The sequence below is a fragment of the Mesitornis unicolor genome, unplaced genomic scaffold (assembly GCF_000695765.1).
Source record: "Mesitornis unicolor isolate BGI_N332 unplaced genomic scaffold, ASM69576v1 scaffold7860, whole genome shotgun sequence".
Taxonomy (NCBI): Eukaryota; Metazoa; Chordata; class Aves; order Mesitornithiformes; family Mesitornithidae; genus Mesitornis; species Mesitornis unicolor.
This window is the reverse complement of record NW_010160323.1, coordinates 18,693-33,507: the sequence shown is the minus strand read 5'-3', so window position 1 is coordinate 33,507 and position 14,815 is coordinate 18,693. Positions and strand designations below refer to the sequence as shown.

At 41.5% G+C, this 14,815-nt stretch overlaps 1 protein-coding gene across 1 annotated transcript in view; it reads right to left on the bottom strand.

The window, feature by feature from the left end:
- The window catches only part of LOC104544721 (STE20/SPS1-related proline-alanine-rich protein kinase-like), a 98,898-nt gene that overhangs the window by 66,379 nt on the left and 17,704 nt on the right, over positions 1 to 14,815 (bottom strand). The window contains exons 2-5 of the mRNA XM_010189665.1: positions 10,676 to 10,788; positions 5,732 to 5,840; positions 4,282 to 4,423; positions 1,406 to 1,461 (exon numbers count right to left, since the gene is read on the bottom strand). Coding sequence (XP_010187967.1) covers positions 1,406 to 1,461; positions 4,282 to 4,423; positions 5,732 to 5,840; positions 10,676 to 10,788 — 420 coding nt within the window. The remainder of the gene's footprint in view (positions 1 to 1,405; positions 1,462 to 4,281; positions 4,424 to 5,731; positions 5,841 to 10,675; positions 10,789 to 14,815) is intronic.

Genomic DNA, 14,815 nt, shown 5'->3' with positions numbered 1-14,815 from the left:
TTAACGAAGAGCCCTGATTCCCTACCATCTTTTTCACCTCGGCCAGGGCTGGGCACTTGGCCAAGCCTCAGCCAAGGCCAACATCCGCAGTTCGCGTTAGGCATAAGCCTGAGAGAGACAAAGCCCAGGGGAGCCGGGCTGCAAGGAAAGCACTAAGGGAAGGCACAAGCTGAAAAAGCATTTCTCTCCTAACTTTCTCACCTTGCTAGTGGCTGTACACTTTAGCCTAAGGCTCTGCCAAGGCCACGTGCAGGGTTACAGTTAAGAGTGGGAGAAATGAAGCATCAAGATCCTGTGAGAATGGGGCTGTCCAAGGAAAGCTGGGGCTGCCAGACAATTGTCCCTGATAAATCTTTCTCCTCCATCCAGCTTGAGTCTCTGAGGCACGGGCTCTGCCTATTTTTAACCAGATCATTTCCAAACATTTCTGTGGGTATAGATTACCTCAGGAGTGGACATCGCAAGAAGCACTGGTGCAATGAGTAAGTTCACATCTCCATCTGTGCACAAAACCAAAGGGCGGGATCTTCTGCCCAGACTCCTCAAAACACACATCCTTTTTCTGACATGTTTTATTTCCTATATGGACTGAATGCATCATATAGCCCATACCGTCTACACTTACACCAACCTCTGTGTACGACTGCTCTTTCCTATATGCTCCTTATCTCATCTTACATATCTGTTTCTTCACTGGTTTCTTTGATAATTTGGCCTGTGCCAGGCATTTCAGGCTTAGAAGGCAGAAACCCTGAAGAAGTACCAGTCATCTTGTTTGCCCAAAGCACCAGATGTCACCGTCCCAATAGCTTTAAGTAGAATGTGGGAGCTGAGGAACTGCAGTGACTATTTAACATTGTATTTGTGAATGAATCAGGAGTCTCCTGCTCTGTGTAGAGGAATTTTGTACTTCAAAAATAAGCCTCCCCAATTTAAACAAAACAAAAATATGCCTATTTTCCTCTTTCCCACCAAAGACCGAGCAGATTCTCCATGCAGAGCCTCTGAGGTCCATAATCAGCAGTCTCTGTAGAGCTATCCCAATTATTTGAAGACTCTACGCTCTTCTACATCTACACAAAATATTTTGTCAGAGAAACACTGAGCTGAGCTTCATTTCTGAGCCATAGCCCCTTAGAACACAGAAACAGTAACAGACAACTGTGTCTTCAAATGTTGCTCTTCATGCCTATTAGCAGTGTGTGCTATGGACACCTCTTTTCTTTACAGAAGCTTGGGGTGCAGTAGAAGGAGCAGTCAAAAAGTGAAATTGAAACTGGGTAAGCTGTAGCTACTGCACTCCAAAAGGACCAGTTAAAAGCCAACAGACAACCTTGTATCTGTTGCCTCAATCCAGTTGCAAACTTTTTCTTTTATTTACCCATTATTCCACCACCACCATTACCTGCTATTTGTACAGAGCCATCTTCACCCAGAAGAATGTTGCCAGCCTTCAAATCTCTAGAATGTACAAACAGAAGTTACTTTTATGATGAAAGCACATGTGCACATTTTATGTAAATAAATAATAATTATTACATACTATTTAGTTTCACAAGGTAGCTCTTAAAAATTCAGATGACAGAAACAGAAACTAAAGTACAAAAAGTAACGGAGTTACAGTAAAACAGAGTGCAGAACTCAAACTCTCACCACGTCACAAACTCTCACTTTCTTGTTTAAAAAGACCCAAGTTCAGCTTGGCAAAATTGAGCAGAATTCAGGGATCGATTATTGAAAACAGAAATATTTAGGTCCAAATGCTGTTTTACTAGCTTCTATAAATATAATCTCACAAACTGGGAGCTTTCAGGGTTTTAAAGCAATAACGAATCTTTCCCACATCCAACTGCACCACTAATAAAAACCAGAAAAGTTGAGAAAAGTTCTCTTTGTCCCTTCAGAGAAGAGACTAATCTTCAAGAGAGGTAAATAGACAGTAGATTTCTACCCAAGGAAACTATTAAAGCTCAGGAACAGCAACCGTATTTTGCTGTGGGGTACCATGATGAAAAGTTACTTGACACTGAATCTTTAAAAAATTCAGTGTATACTTAACAGTCAACCATATCCATTTAACACACTATTCATGTATAATGTTAGGAAGAAACCTGGCTGTTTTTGTGTGTGTGCATGCCATTCTTAATGCACAGGATAAATATTACATACAGAATATATCATAAACAATAAGAATTTGAGAAAAGTCCAACTTTCCAAGATTTACTGAAAATAATTAACACATTGCTACTGAAAGGTAACATAACCTGTTCCTTTATACATAAACAAGAATGCATCAAAACCACAGAACAAAATCCCTGAACAATTTTGGAAGCATCTCCAGCCAGCAAATGCCACCTCACACAGTGTTGCATGAACCACCACAGCTCTCACCCACAACATACATGGGAAAAGGAATGCACACTGTGTCATCTGGAACAGGGCTTCTGTGGTACTGCACAATTTACAGATTAGATTTTATAAAAAGGATAAATCTCATATGAAACAAATATAGATCTCTCTTTTTATCTTTTTAAGGTCCTTTAAGAATAGAAAAGGGGAATGCCCAAATCCGACCTCAAAGGGTCCTGTTATCCTTAAAAGCTAATGAATGGTCCTTCCACAACAATATCAGCTTAACAGAAGACTATGAATTAATGTTTGTGGCAGATCTTTGGCATTCCAGACCAGAAGTCAAGATAATTGTTCTTTATTTCTCCATTTATCTCGATTTTCTCTGTGCAAAGGGAGGAAATAGTTCTTGATTTACATCAGAGGCAGTTCATTTATAAGATGAGACATAAGAAGTACACATAAAGAACAATTACTGTGCTACATCTGCACTACCTCCATTCGCAGAGTTCCATCGGCAGAGAATCTGGTTTTGTTTAAAAGATTTCCTTATAAAAGGCTAATGCTTGAAACAAACAGAGAGCCTGTTGTAGGCACCTTCCTTGAAAGGAAAATTCACCTCAGTAAAATTAATTAGGGAAGTCAGAGTAGAGCACTTCCAACATCCAAACATGGAAGCAACCTGTGGATTGATACAGCAGATATGTATACATTACCCCAAGGGATCTGCACGATTTACACTAAGGAAGTCAGTGAAGCGAGAATACATAGACGCAAACCATCACTAGATCCCCACATCGCCATAGGCAAATCAGAGCTTAAGTCAGTCCAGCAGTTCAACTACCTAGGAAGTATCACTTCCTCGGATGGTAAGATTGACAAAGAGATAGACAACAGGTTAGCAAAGGCACACAGAGCTTCGGGAAAACTCCATAAAAGAGTCTGGTGCAATAAACACCTGAAGAAAAGTACAAAGATAAGTGTCTACAGAGCCATTGTACTGTCTACCCTTTTATACAGGTCTGAATCATGGGTCCTCTACCGCCCACCCGGCGCCTCCTCGAACGCTTCCATCAGCACTGCCTCCGTACAATCCTGAACATCCACTGGGCTGACTACGTGACCGATGTCACTGTCCTTGAGCAGGCAGAGGTCACCAGTACTGAGGCCGTGCTGCTGAGGACGCAGCTGCGCTGGGCAGGGCACATCTCCAGGATGGAGGATCACCGCCTCCCTGAGATCGTGCTCTACGGTGAACTCGCCACCGGCTGCCGCAACAGAGGAGCCCCACAGCGGAGACACAAGGGCTCCCCGAAACAATACCTCGGTTTTGGCCATATTGTCTACCATCAGTGGTCCACCCTGGCCTCCAATCGCAGACATGGAGACACACCATTCATGACGCTGCTGTCTCCTTTGAGAACACACGTAGAATCAGTCTCGAGGAGAAAAGACAACGCAGAAAGAACTGCGTCTTGCCAATACCGCCTGAGGAGACTTTCCGCTGTGCCCTCTGCAACCAGACTTGCCTATCCCACATCGGCCTTTTTAGCCATCAGCGCGCTTGCAGCAGGCGTGGGTAGTGTCCTTCCCTTACCTTCGTTCGCGAAGCCTAGCCATGATGATGACACCAAGATGCAGTTCCATAGTACCAATCCCAGTTTCATGTGTGGCACAAAGAGGGGTCCGTAGAGTTGCAACAGACATTACCAATTACCAGGAATAAATAAATTTCACATTTATACAGCAGTGACAAACTGCAGTCAAGATTACAGCATCTGCCCGAGCACTGTCATTTGATAATTACTGATCACATTTACAGCATGTGAAAGGGGCAATACAATTCACTTAGCCAGGCAACGGCAGCCGACCAGTATCAACGAACAATACGCACTACTTAGGAAATGTTTTTCACTGTGTATGTGCTCCCACCTGTGAATTTGCCCATTCCTGTGTAGATAGTCTAAGCCCTCCAAAACTTCTTTAAGAATCGTTGCTATTATTGGTTCTTCAAGGACACCATTTTTGTGCTCTCCTCTGTTGACAATATACTTTATTATATCAAGCATTGAACCTATATTGCAGATCCAGGAAAGAAAAAAAGAGTATACACAGCATTATCATATCAGATTTTTGAGACAGTTATATTCCCTCATCCCTGCTATGATACTGCAATTTAAATCTTTGCATGTACACATAAAGAACTGATGTAACTAGCACTCAGAATAAAGCACATTGCTATCTCGTTCAAACGAGAAACAAAGCACTGGCTTTTGTCACGAATACTGTAACACTCAACGATCCATTAGAAAGTTCTGCTAATAGCTTGCTAAGCTACGATCTATTAAAAATTCAGGAGTATCCCACATTTAAACAGACAAGTAGAGCACAGGTTCTGGTTTATTATGTAGCTTAGATTACGGTTCATGTGTTCATGACAAAAGTGTGCAGTCACAAGACGGGAAGGAGACATTCTCTGCAAACGAATGGTGACATCTCTAGTGACACCCAGTTTGACACTGAACTTCAGCTATGATAAATTTCAAGGAATCAAACAGCAATGTTTTCCTTTGATCCAAGCATTTTTCAACAGCTCACAGTAAATTCCTGTCCTGAACTGCTGGTTTCCCTCTATGCTTGGTTTTGATTGAATCAAACAATTCAACCAAATGTGATGTAGCAAGTGTTATTTTTTTGACCACTTTTCATCCTTGCTTTCTAGCACGATGATGCAGTAGTCTGCTGCCATCAAGACTAATCTTGAAGAACATCATGCAGCAGCTAGGACCACCACATCTTATTTTGGAGCCTCGCTTTTCTAAGTCACAAGTACATTCAGTTTTTCCCAGAACCAAATAAGATTATATACCATTAACCATCATCATAAGAACTGTAATGAGTATTTGGTTAGTTTAAGCAATAAAAAGGATGCAATATGTATAATGCCTACTCTAGGCAAAAATCTTCCCTGAATAAGAAATGAGAAACACTTAAATCAGAAATATATGCATTTTTACAAACACAGAGTGGACTCTAAAGAAACTCAAAAAAAGGCCACACTGACAGAATTTACTTAATTCTCACCAGTTTTCTCTACACAGGTTTAATTGAGAATTTTAATATATTGATTCACAATCAAAAATTACAGTAGTTAGATCAACAGAATTTACCTCAGTAATTTGTAGGCTGTACTTTCAATATACATATGCAAACTGTCTAAACTTGCACATTGCTGCAATAACACACCTCTGTCTCAAGGTTCAGTCTTTGCAGTCTCTCCTCCCACTCCTCACTTGGTTTAGATCAATCAACTGAAAGAAGGTACATTAGAAAAAAATCATGCCATTTCCTTTCAGTTAAACAAGTAAAACCAGTAACTTACCCCCACTTAACAGCTTCATAACCAGCCAAAGTTCATCCTTCACCACAAAAGATGTGTAATAGGACACCACGTTGGGGTGATTGCATTGACTCATTGCTTGAATTTCTTTCTGTAAGAAACACAAAGCCCGGTGTAACACAGCCAGCCATCAGCTCTGGAAGTATAGAGAGAAAGTTTAATTTCCAAAGTGAAATACTATAACAGAACTGAAGTATGCACAGAATATGCTATCGAGGTACCAAAACATTTCAATTTACCTATAGATCTACATGCAAGACAAAACAGTATTGCAAAGAACATGAAGGAGGTTTGGCTAGGAGATACAGGCATAACTACAGCAATTTTCTTCCAAAAGCAGCAAAGAAATTACTGTTCGAGTCCTAAATTCAGAGTGAGCAATGAAGAATGAGCAGTCTCCACGAGCTGAAGGTGTGTGTAGAGGCTGGACAACAAAACACAAGGAAAGATCAAAACCTACTGCCTTTCCTGTTCAAAAGGCATGTGAAAAGTGTAGAACAGGGGCAGCTGTGAAAGGAGGCAGGAAGCTGCTGGACAAAGGACGCAGCACTGCTGGCTCAGCTACCGTGGGATGGACAGGTGGGCACCAGAGCCACGTCATCAAACAGAAGTGCAAGAGGAAAAACCACTGTTACAGACCAAAAGTAAGCGGAAACAATTGACCAGAGGAGCACGCAGTCACCGAAGGATAGATGCACATTATGGCACCATCAAGCAACACCGTCTACGACGCGCCACAGCTGTACATATTAAGAACGACTGCCTGTTTTTTCAAACAGAGTCCTTTTTCTATTCATTCATGCACATAACTGTTCTTTAACACCTCTCTGGCAGCTCTCATTATCCTGCCAATCCTTCACACGGGAGTGCTTAGGCCTCTGTAGCAGAGGGTTTGGCCTCACACCCACTTAAGCTCCTATAACCCTACGTCTCCCTCTGCACCTCCAGTCACACAGCCCTGATCCATCCCTGGTGCTAGAGGATATGGTCCTGGAGGGTGCACCAGTCAGGGTGTCAATCCAGCTAAAACCAAAACTTTTCCACTTCCCCTCCGTCCCTCAAAAGCAACTGCTTTCAGGTGGGCCCAAGCCACACACCGACTCACTGGCCCTGACACAAGGCAGGCACTATGGCAGCCCTGCGTAGAGGGAGTCCAGCTGCCACAGAAGTCATTTTCAAACTTTCAACCCCAATTCAGCAAGTGTTTGAAAGAGGGGGGTTTTGTTGTTATTTGCAAGATCACAGCCATTTTCTAATAAAAAATAATTATACGTATTAAAGACATATCATCTTGCAATGCCTGTTGGTGACATACTAAGTCAGGCCATAGTTTGACATACATTTCAGCTAGTCCTGTTGCCAAAAGTCCTCCTTCCTACGCAGCTTCTGAGCCCTGAACTACAGATAGTCATGCAATGAGCCTGAATAACTGAGTAATTTGCATAATAGCACTTTTTCCCCCCCTCCCGAGGAGACAGTAGGTAGAAAACAGGAGGAAGATATATGGGGCATATTTCCCTTTCCCAAAAGACATGTCAGCTTAAACACAAGTTAGATTACTGCCTCAGGTTCTAATTCAACTCTCTCACTCTTAATACTATTTCATTTCTTATATCGTTTTATTGTTTCCCTATGCTGGTAATCTAATAATTGCTTAAAAAGTCTACCTGCCACTACTGGGCAAAAATAAACCTCATCTATTTTACTCACACATAAATAGTGCAGAAATGTAACCGACTGCAGTAAACTTCACTATCTTTACTCGCTGGCAAAAACTGAGCTATCAAAGTAACCATGGCCAAAGGCACTTTGTGTCTCAGCTTTGGTGCCTTTTAACAAAGACGGCCTTTGCAAAACAAAAATAAACAAACAGAAAGCACCTCATGAGAGACCTGCAGCTCTGGAGAGCTCCTGTCACGCACAGAACGGTAAGCCTCCACAAACAGCTATTTGGCCGAGGCCCACAATATGCACAGGTGACAAAGAAAAGCATTCACTTAAAATACACTGTCAGAGAAAAAGCTTGCAGCAGGATGTCCAGGAGAACACCCCGGAGCCTTCTTCACATTCATGCGACTTTAGACATTCGACAGCACCAAAGCTGTAACAGCACTTAAAATTTAAAGCCTCTACTCCATCCCTCTGTTCTCCCTCCCTTGCACTAGCACAAGTGCTTGCACACCGCCCCAGGAAATATGTCCAAGTTAAAAGCTAAACTTCTTTTCAGCCAGGTTATTCCTGATCCAGTTTCACTGAGCAGCTGCACAAAAATGTGTGCTGGCCTAAGGGCAGGTGGCTGATGCAGTTAATAAGCAACTGCGAGACAGCTCCTTTCGGTGCTCAGCAGCAGCGCCCACAGGGCCGAGCCTGGCTCGCAGGGCAGAGGCAGGTGCTGGTCTGCAGGCCCTTCCCCAGGGCCTCCTCCACGGTCACCCGGGTACAGCTGCTGGAGGGGCTCCTCTAGAGAGCTGGCCTCCAAGAGCAGACATGCAAACAGATTAGACAATCCATTCGCTCACATAAGCCATTCTACAGAATATTCTGTGGCTTGGTGATTTTTTTGCTTGTGTTAAAAAACTGGAGTTAAGCGGATGGGAGAAGATACGCACTCAGGACAATACTAAGGACAGGAACTTCTTCCTTGGCTCATGGGGTTAAGTTACATTTAGCTTACAATAGTGAGAACACAGAACACTGCAGGAAACAGAGTATTGAATTTCAGGAGTTTGGCAGTTTGTGTAACCTTAGTATTATTTAAACTCCCTCCCCCGCTGCCTTTCCATTTTAACTGACACTGGTCCAAATCCTAAGTCTGCTTACGTGGGCACCAGGCTTGCTGCATTTTCCACTTCTCTGAAGGCTGCGCAGATCAGAATTTGTGAAGGGTGCTTTATACACCATCCATAAGCACTCAGCAGCAGGATCTTACAAAACGGCATGTTCAGAGGGCAGACAGAGTTTTAGAATATCTCTGTGCCAATGGAAACTGTTTGATCAGGAAAATAAGTGGTGGAAAACTGAGCAGACTCAAAATCAGTGTTGAAAAAACAAAAGAGCATTCTAAATATTGTCAACTGAAATAAAAATGTTAATACAGTTGTAAGAAGAGTTTTGAAGGTCAATGAAGCCCTTTTCCAGAAGAACATCTCTATATTTTAAACAAAAATTTAAATCTCTGTACTAGAGCCGAGTTGCAGCAAGTATACTTCCCCTCGCAGAAAAAAAAAATTACATATGTGCATGCACTTATAAAAATAAAATTAATCACATGTGGTCTTCCCCCCACACCCCTCCAGACAGGAACTTGAAAAGCCCACATTTATGTTCAGCTGAAAAGAGATCAACAAATAAAAGAAACACGTAAGAAAGATGATGGTATGGACAGTTGTCTTCATACTGAAAGAAAGCAATGTGGGACCAAAAGTTCAAGACCTATTGTCTCATTTGGCAGACAGTGCAGACACATCAGCAGTGAAGACACTCAAGCACTTGCTAAGGTAACTTTGTGCAAGATGGTAACTGCAGTCATTTCTCCAGACCACCTGGATATCTCTTGCAGATATTTGGCAGTTTTGTCTGGTCTTATTTGCTGTAACTTTTTAATTCTTAATTCCAATTATCAGATCAAATTCTAACAAAAAGTATCAAATTTTGACCATTTTATATTACAATTATTAGTATTTCTGGTTTTATAGAAACGTTCTTTATGGGCTGTAGATGTTAATACATCATGTACAGCATCTCACCTTGGGCTGACCTCTTTTTAAACACCGTTCAGAATTTATCTTTTGAGTTTTTAGTCGACAGAAGTTTCACTACCTCAGAGGTAGCTTCCACTACCACAATTCTCTTTAAAAAGCACAACAACATCCCATACAAGCTGTTACATAAACTGAAGGTGAATGCCATCAATCACCAGGGGAAGAGCATTTTGGGTCCTCCACTGTAAACAAGCCACTTTATCTGAAGAAACTGGATGGACCATACCCTCCGTATCAAATTCAAGATATCTTTTGCACTGGCAATTCCCTGCTGAGGACATCATTTCCTTCAGAGGCAGGAATTTCTGCATTAGAAAAAGCCCACAGTCTCTAGGCAGTAGTATAACCTGTGGAACAGAAGAGAGCGTTCTCACTTTTAGAATGGTTTTGTGTCCTTCAACTCTTGTTATGCTGCCTATATATGCACATTAGTCTTCTAAGCACCTGACCAGGAGCATTAGAAAGCAACAGGTTTCCTTTCTTAAGTTCTTTGTGACTTTGTCTGGATTGCCGAAACCAGTGCAGAGGAAAAACTCTTGCAGCCACTTTTACAAAGGGCCTCTCACAGGTCCCTTCCTCCTCTGATCAGTGACCCAAATAAACAGCATTCCTCAAATGGCTTGTTGTGGCCTATCAGATAGATGTGTGTTATTAGCTTTAACAAGAGTTTCCTTGTGTATGGCAGTGTAGCCATTTCAACTCTTCCCCTTAAAAGTTATTACAAAATGATCCAACAACTAGTTTTTGCCATGTTTTGGTGCTTTAGACGTGTTAGGGAGACCTACAGAATTTTACCTTTGTATTTTCAATCAGTGCTTAACCAAAGGAAAATGCATCTTTCCTCAGCATTAAGAAAAGACACGACAACCAGACAGTAATCTCTTGAATACTGAGTCTCCAGAAAACAAGGGGTAAGGTTCTTCCCACAGTTTTCAACAGTTGGTTATCCCAAAATTCAAATTTTTACTTCTTGTTTTGCAGCATTGGAAAATATACATTAGTAAACTATATTTTTAGGGGAAGAGCATACTTAAGATTCATTTCAAATCATTTTTGCACTATTATCCTGCATAAAATTCTACCCTCACTCTTGAACCAAGACCAAAACCCAAAATCACACCAGAAGATAGTCTGTGTGTAATGTATTCCCCTCTGATTTACTTACAAGTAATTCATCCATACTGGTTTGGCATTTTTCTAAGTTGATCCTCTTTATTGCTACACGTTCTTGCCTGGGTTTGCATAGCGCTGCCTGGACAACTGCAGTAGCACCACTACCTGGAAAAGGGCAGAAAAGGAACAGTCTTAATACACCAGTAGTCTAAACCAGTGACCAACGTAAAAACCCCACACTGATGAAGAACTTAAAATGGGCTCTTTGTCCTTTATCAGTGCTTTCCCCCCATGCATACCTCTCCACTAGCAAGACAGTTGCATACTTCCCAAACAGAGAAGAAAAGCCTCAAAGCTTCTCTTCCATACTCCACAAAAAAATCCCAAGCCAACAACTTAAAAGGATGTGTTCGTTTATCAAGTCAGAGCCATCGCCTCAATGCATTTCATACAGATTGGGAACCATTACACTTTTGTCTTTGGACACATCTGCTTCAATCAAGAACATGACTTGCACAGTTAACACAATTTAAAACATTATCCCACAGAAAGCATGCTTATTCTCGTAAAGAGCGTGGCAGGTACAAGTATCACACCAATAATACGAAGATGCACGTTGCTGAACGGCCCAGCAGAGAAAGGCAGTCATGCTTACTTGACTTGCAAATCACATCTGGTAATACAACTACGGTGACAGCAGAGCTTGGTGCAATTGAACAGATTTTGGGGTAAGCATAAGGACAACTTTCTGTAGGATGCTTTGTTTGCAAATAGTAAGACTAAAAGGTCTTGTTGCTTCTTTTATCAGGCACCCACCAGCTCTGCCCCAGTTAGTATTGGCCTCCCTAAATTAATGGAATGATTGCAAGTAATATTCAGAAAGAGTTTTGCCCAGATTGAACATCTTGCTGCCACATCAAATACAGCAATGTGTGCTTCCTCAAAGTAATTACATCGTGCTCATTCATGCAGAAACCTAAAATTCCCTGATGAGTAGTTTCTACCTGTAATTCTAACTATTTTAATATAAATTATGGATTTCTGGTAAGTCACGAATTGAGCAACATGTTATATTGGCCTGCTCATACAACACTATGTTCTATTTATGCTCAGTAATTGGCACGTCCCAGATGAATACAAACTGTGAACAAAAAGCCTTTTGTTGTCAAGCTCTACAAATGTGGATTCAGTTACCAGCCGACTTAAGAACAATTGAGAGCTTTTCCCTCTGCACATCTGAAAACTGCACCGACAATACCTCATGACTGAAAGTTATTGTCAGTGTTTTAATTGCTATCTGCTTAGCTATTTTCATGCATTGTTTGTTCACATGATGTTTTCACTGAAATCACAAAGCTTTTTAACTCGGTGTATGAATTTCATTACAACATTCTGAGCTCATCTTAAAAAAAAGTCTCAACAGGACTAACCAGTCATGTTCTCGCAGGATGCAGTCACAGACAAATATTGACATGTCCTGTTCTGTCTGCTTACAGAACAAAACCTTTAAAAATTCCAATAATGTAAGTAATAAAAGAATTAAGACAGATTTTAAAAATTAAATAAGACATGCCGGGAAGGAACCACTAAGTCAGCAAAATCCAGCTCATCTACGTCACTTTAATGAAGTTCTCATTTGGTAGACATCAAGACACAGATCCTCTTATTACTTTGGCTACGCAACTGTAGGTTGAAGCAGGGGGGAAGAAAACCAAATTTGTAGCTATTAAGGATACAGGAACAAAGACCAAGATTTTCCTAGATGTATCTTTTTTATCTGTGCCAGTAGTTTTATCTACTTCTAGGAAACAACCAGATCTTCGCTTTCGAAATAGATTCATATCTAAAGGCCACATAAAGGACAAACAGAAAAAGCACACAGAAAAATTCGTCAGCCAATGCCAGAAAGAAATCCTGACTGCTTTGCAGATTTGCAGTGGGATAATTTTCACCACAAGAATATGACGCACTGACAATGCAAAAAACTTTCTATGTTTAGAATAAAGCCAATCCACCTTGCTTTCTTCTTTCTCCTGCCTTTTGAATACTCTATGCAATACAGCATTCTGATAGTAAAGGCAATCTGTGCAGCCTGCATTCTCAGTGGGACCTACATATAAATCCTGTTTGCAAAAGCAGTTTCAAGTGCTGAAGTAGAAGCCAGGCACTTAGTGGCTGTATGTATGCCTCCTTCCTTGGAAAGGATGTTCCTCTCTCCTGCTCTGGCTTACAAGGTGAATAACCGGGGATAAAGATGAGGAAGATCTGCAGCTTTTCCATCTAGTCAGAAGAGTCATTCTGTGCCAATAAAGAGAAGCTCTTCTCTAGTCAACAGAACAAGCACGAATGTGAAGTGTTTCATAAGAGTAGCTGTTATAAACAGGAATACCCAAACAGGCATTTTAGTCAAGAGAAAGCAGACTACACAAGTAATGCACTATCATACAGTGAAACAAAACCATCACAGACAACCATTTAGCATAACAAATTAGGGGCACAGGAAATGACTGCATTGAATAGATTACAGTCAACCATTCCTTGTCAGAAGGCATGACTTCTTCAGGCATGCTGAAACTCACAAGTCTTCCAAAGCCTAAACCTCGCTGCGGAGAACGCACAAACTACACCACAACTAAAGCACAGGCTGGCTTTAGCAGCCACTTTCTATTTAGAAACCTTGTCTAGCATACTGAAAGCTCAGGTTGGATAAACCATGAAGGCTTTGCATCCAGCTGTCTCCTGCAGAAGAGCAAAACAAAGGATTACCAGTGGTCACACTCAAAAAAACAGCTTTGGAAGGAAGAACGTTATTTTCCACTGCTGGAAAAGTTGTTCGGCTGCTACGGACAAGTTTGATTTGCCAGTTTCAAAAGTTCACAGTGAAAGAATGAAATACCAGTCCACATCAAGATGCCTGCTACTCCCATTTCACAATGGGCAACACGTCAGAGAGTTTCATCTCGTCCTCACGTTTTTTGCCGCCACCCTTCTCTCCAGCATCAGCACGCCCTTACAGCCAACCTGTTCCTTCACGCTGTGAACTTCCTGCCCTCGGTGCAGCACAGCCGTTAGAAATGCTTTTAACTATTTGGGTTCATGCAATAGGAACCTTCTCAAGACCTTCTCAAGGCCACACTTCACTTCTTCTGAAAGGGTATAACCAAAAGCAGTTTTCTGCATTCCACTGTGCACATGCTTCACAGAAAGCACACAAAAACACCACGAACACAAATACTCACACAGGATTTAAGCTTAAATGAATACGTTCCTTCAAGCTGTTCTAAACCTGACATGAAGGTATTCTTTTCTTTTTTTTTTTAAAAAAATCAACCAATAAACAATCCCAAACAAAACCAAACAAACAGGAATTTAACCCTCACAGAACCTGTCTCTAGCTGGCAATGAGGAGGGCCTTTGAGCAAGTGTGACCAACAACTGACATTAACATTTTAGTTTTATCTACCCTCCACTAGTGAAGTCTCAGACATACAGACAGCGAGGTGAGTGGCTGGGCCATATCACTTGCACACTGCACACACACACACATACCCTTCTCCATGCAAGGACATGACACTTCATTTACTCCCAGTTATGTTTAAAGGTCTAACACTTCGCACTCATTCATCACGGCACAGTAACTCTCTTCAAAATAGGTCTAGAACTATTCCTCTCAATTCTCTTCTCCTCTGAAACAGCAGTCAGTAACCTCATTAGTCCATAATGATTTAGCAAGTCTTTTTTTAGTAGCTCAGTGTTACTCTGTAATATTCCAACACAAACCTCGTTCACAGATTCCTTCATTCTTTAGGTCCCTTCAGGCACTCTAAAGACACCTTCCTCAACTCCGCAGTTCTTCCAATTTCTGAAGAGGATGTAATTTGTTGCTAATGGGAAGTTTTCGTGTTGACTTGATCTCTGAGAGGTTAGGCAGCAGTCACAATCGGAGAACACTAAATACTTACTCTCAGAACCGATACAAATTCTTACACACTGACCTATGCTGGCTGCAATTATACACACCTCTTCTGCTCCCCCAACCTCTACAGAATTCCTGTTAAATATAGTTGATTAGTGCACACAAATTCTGAGTCAGCCTCACGTCCAGGACAACAGCGTAACTGTCTGTAAAAGAAACCAGTACTAAGCAGAATGAAATACATGAAAAGGGATGAAGCAGCTATGAAAGTATTTT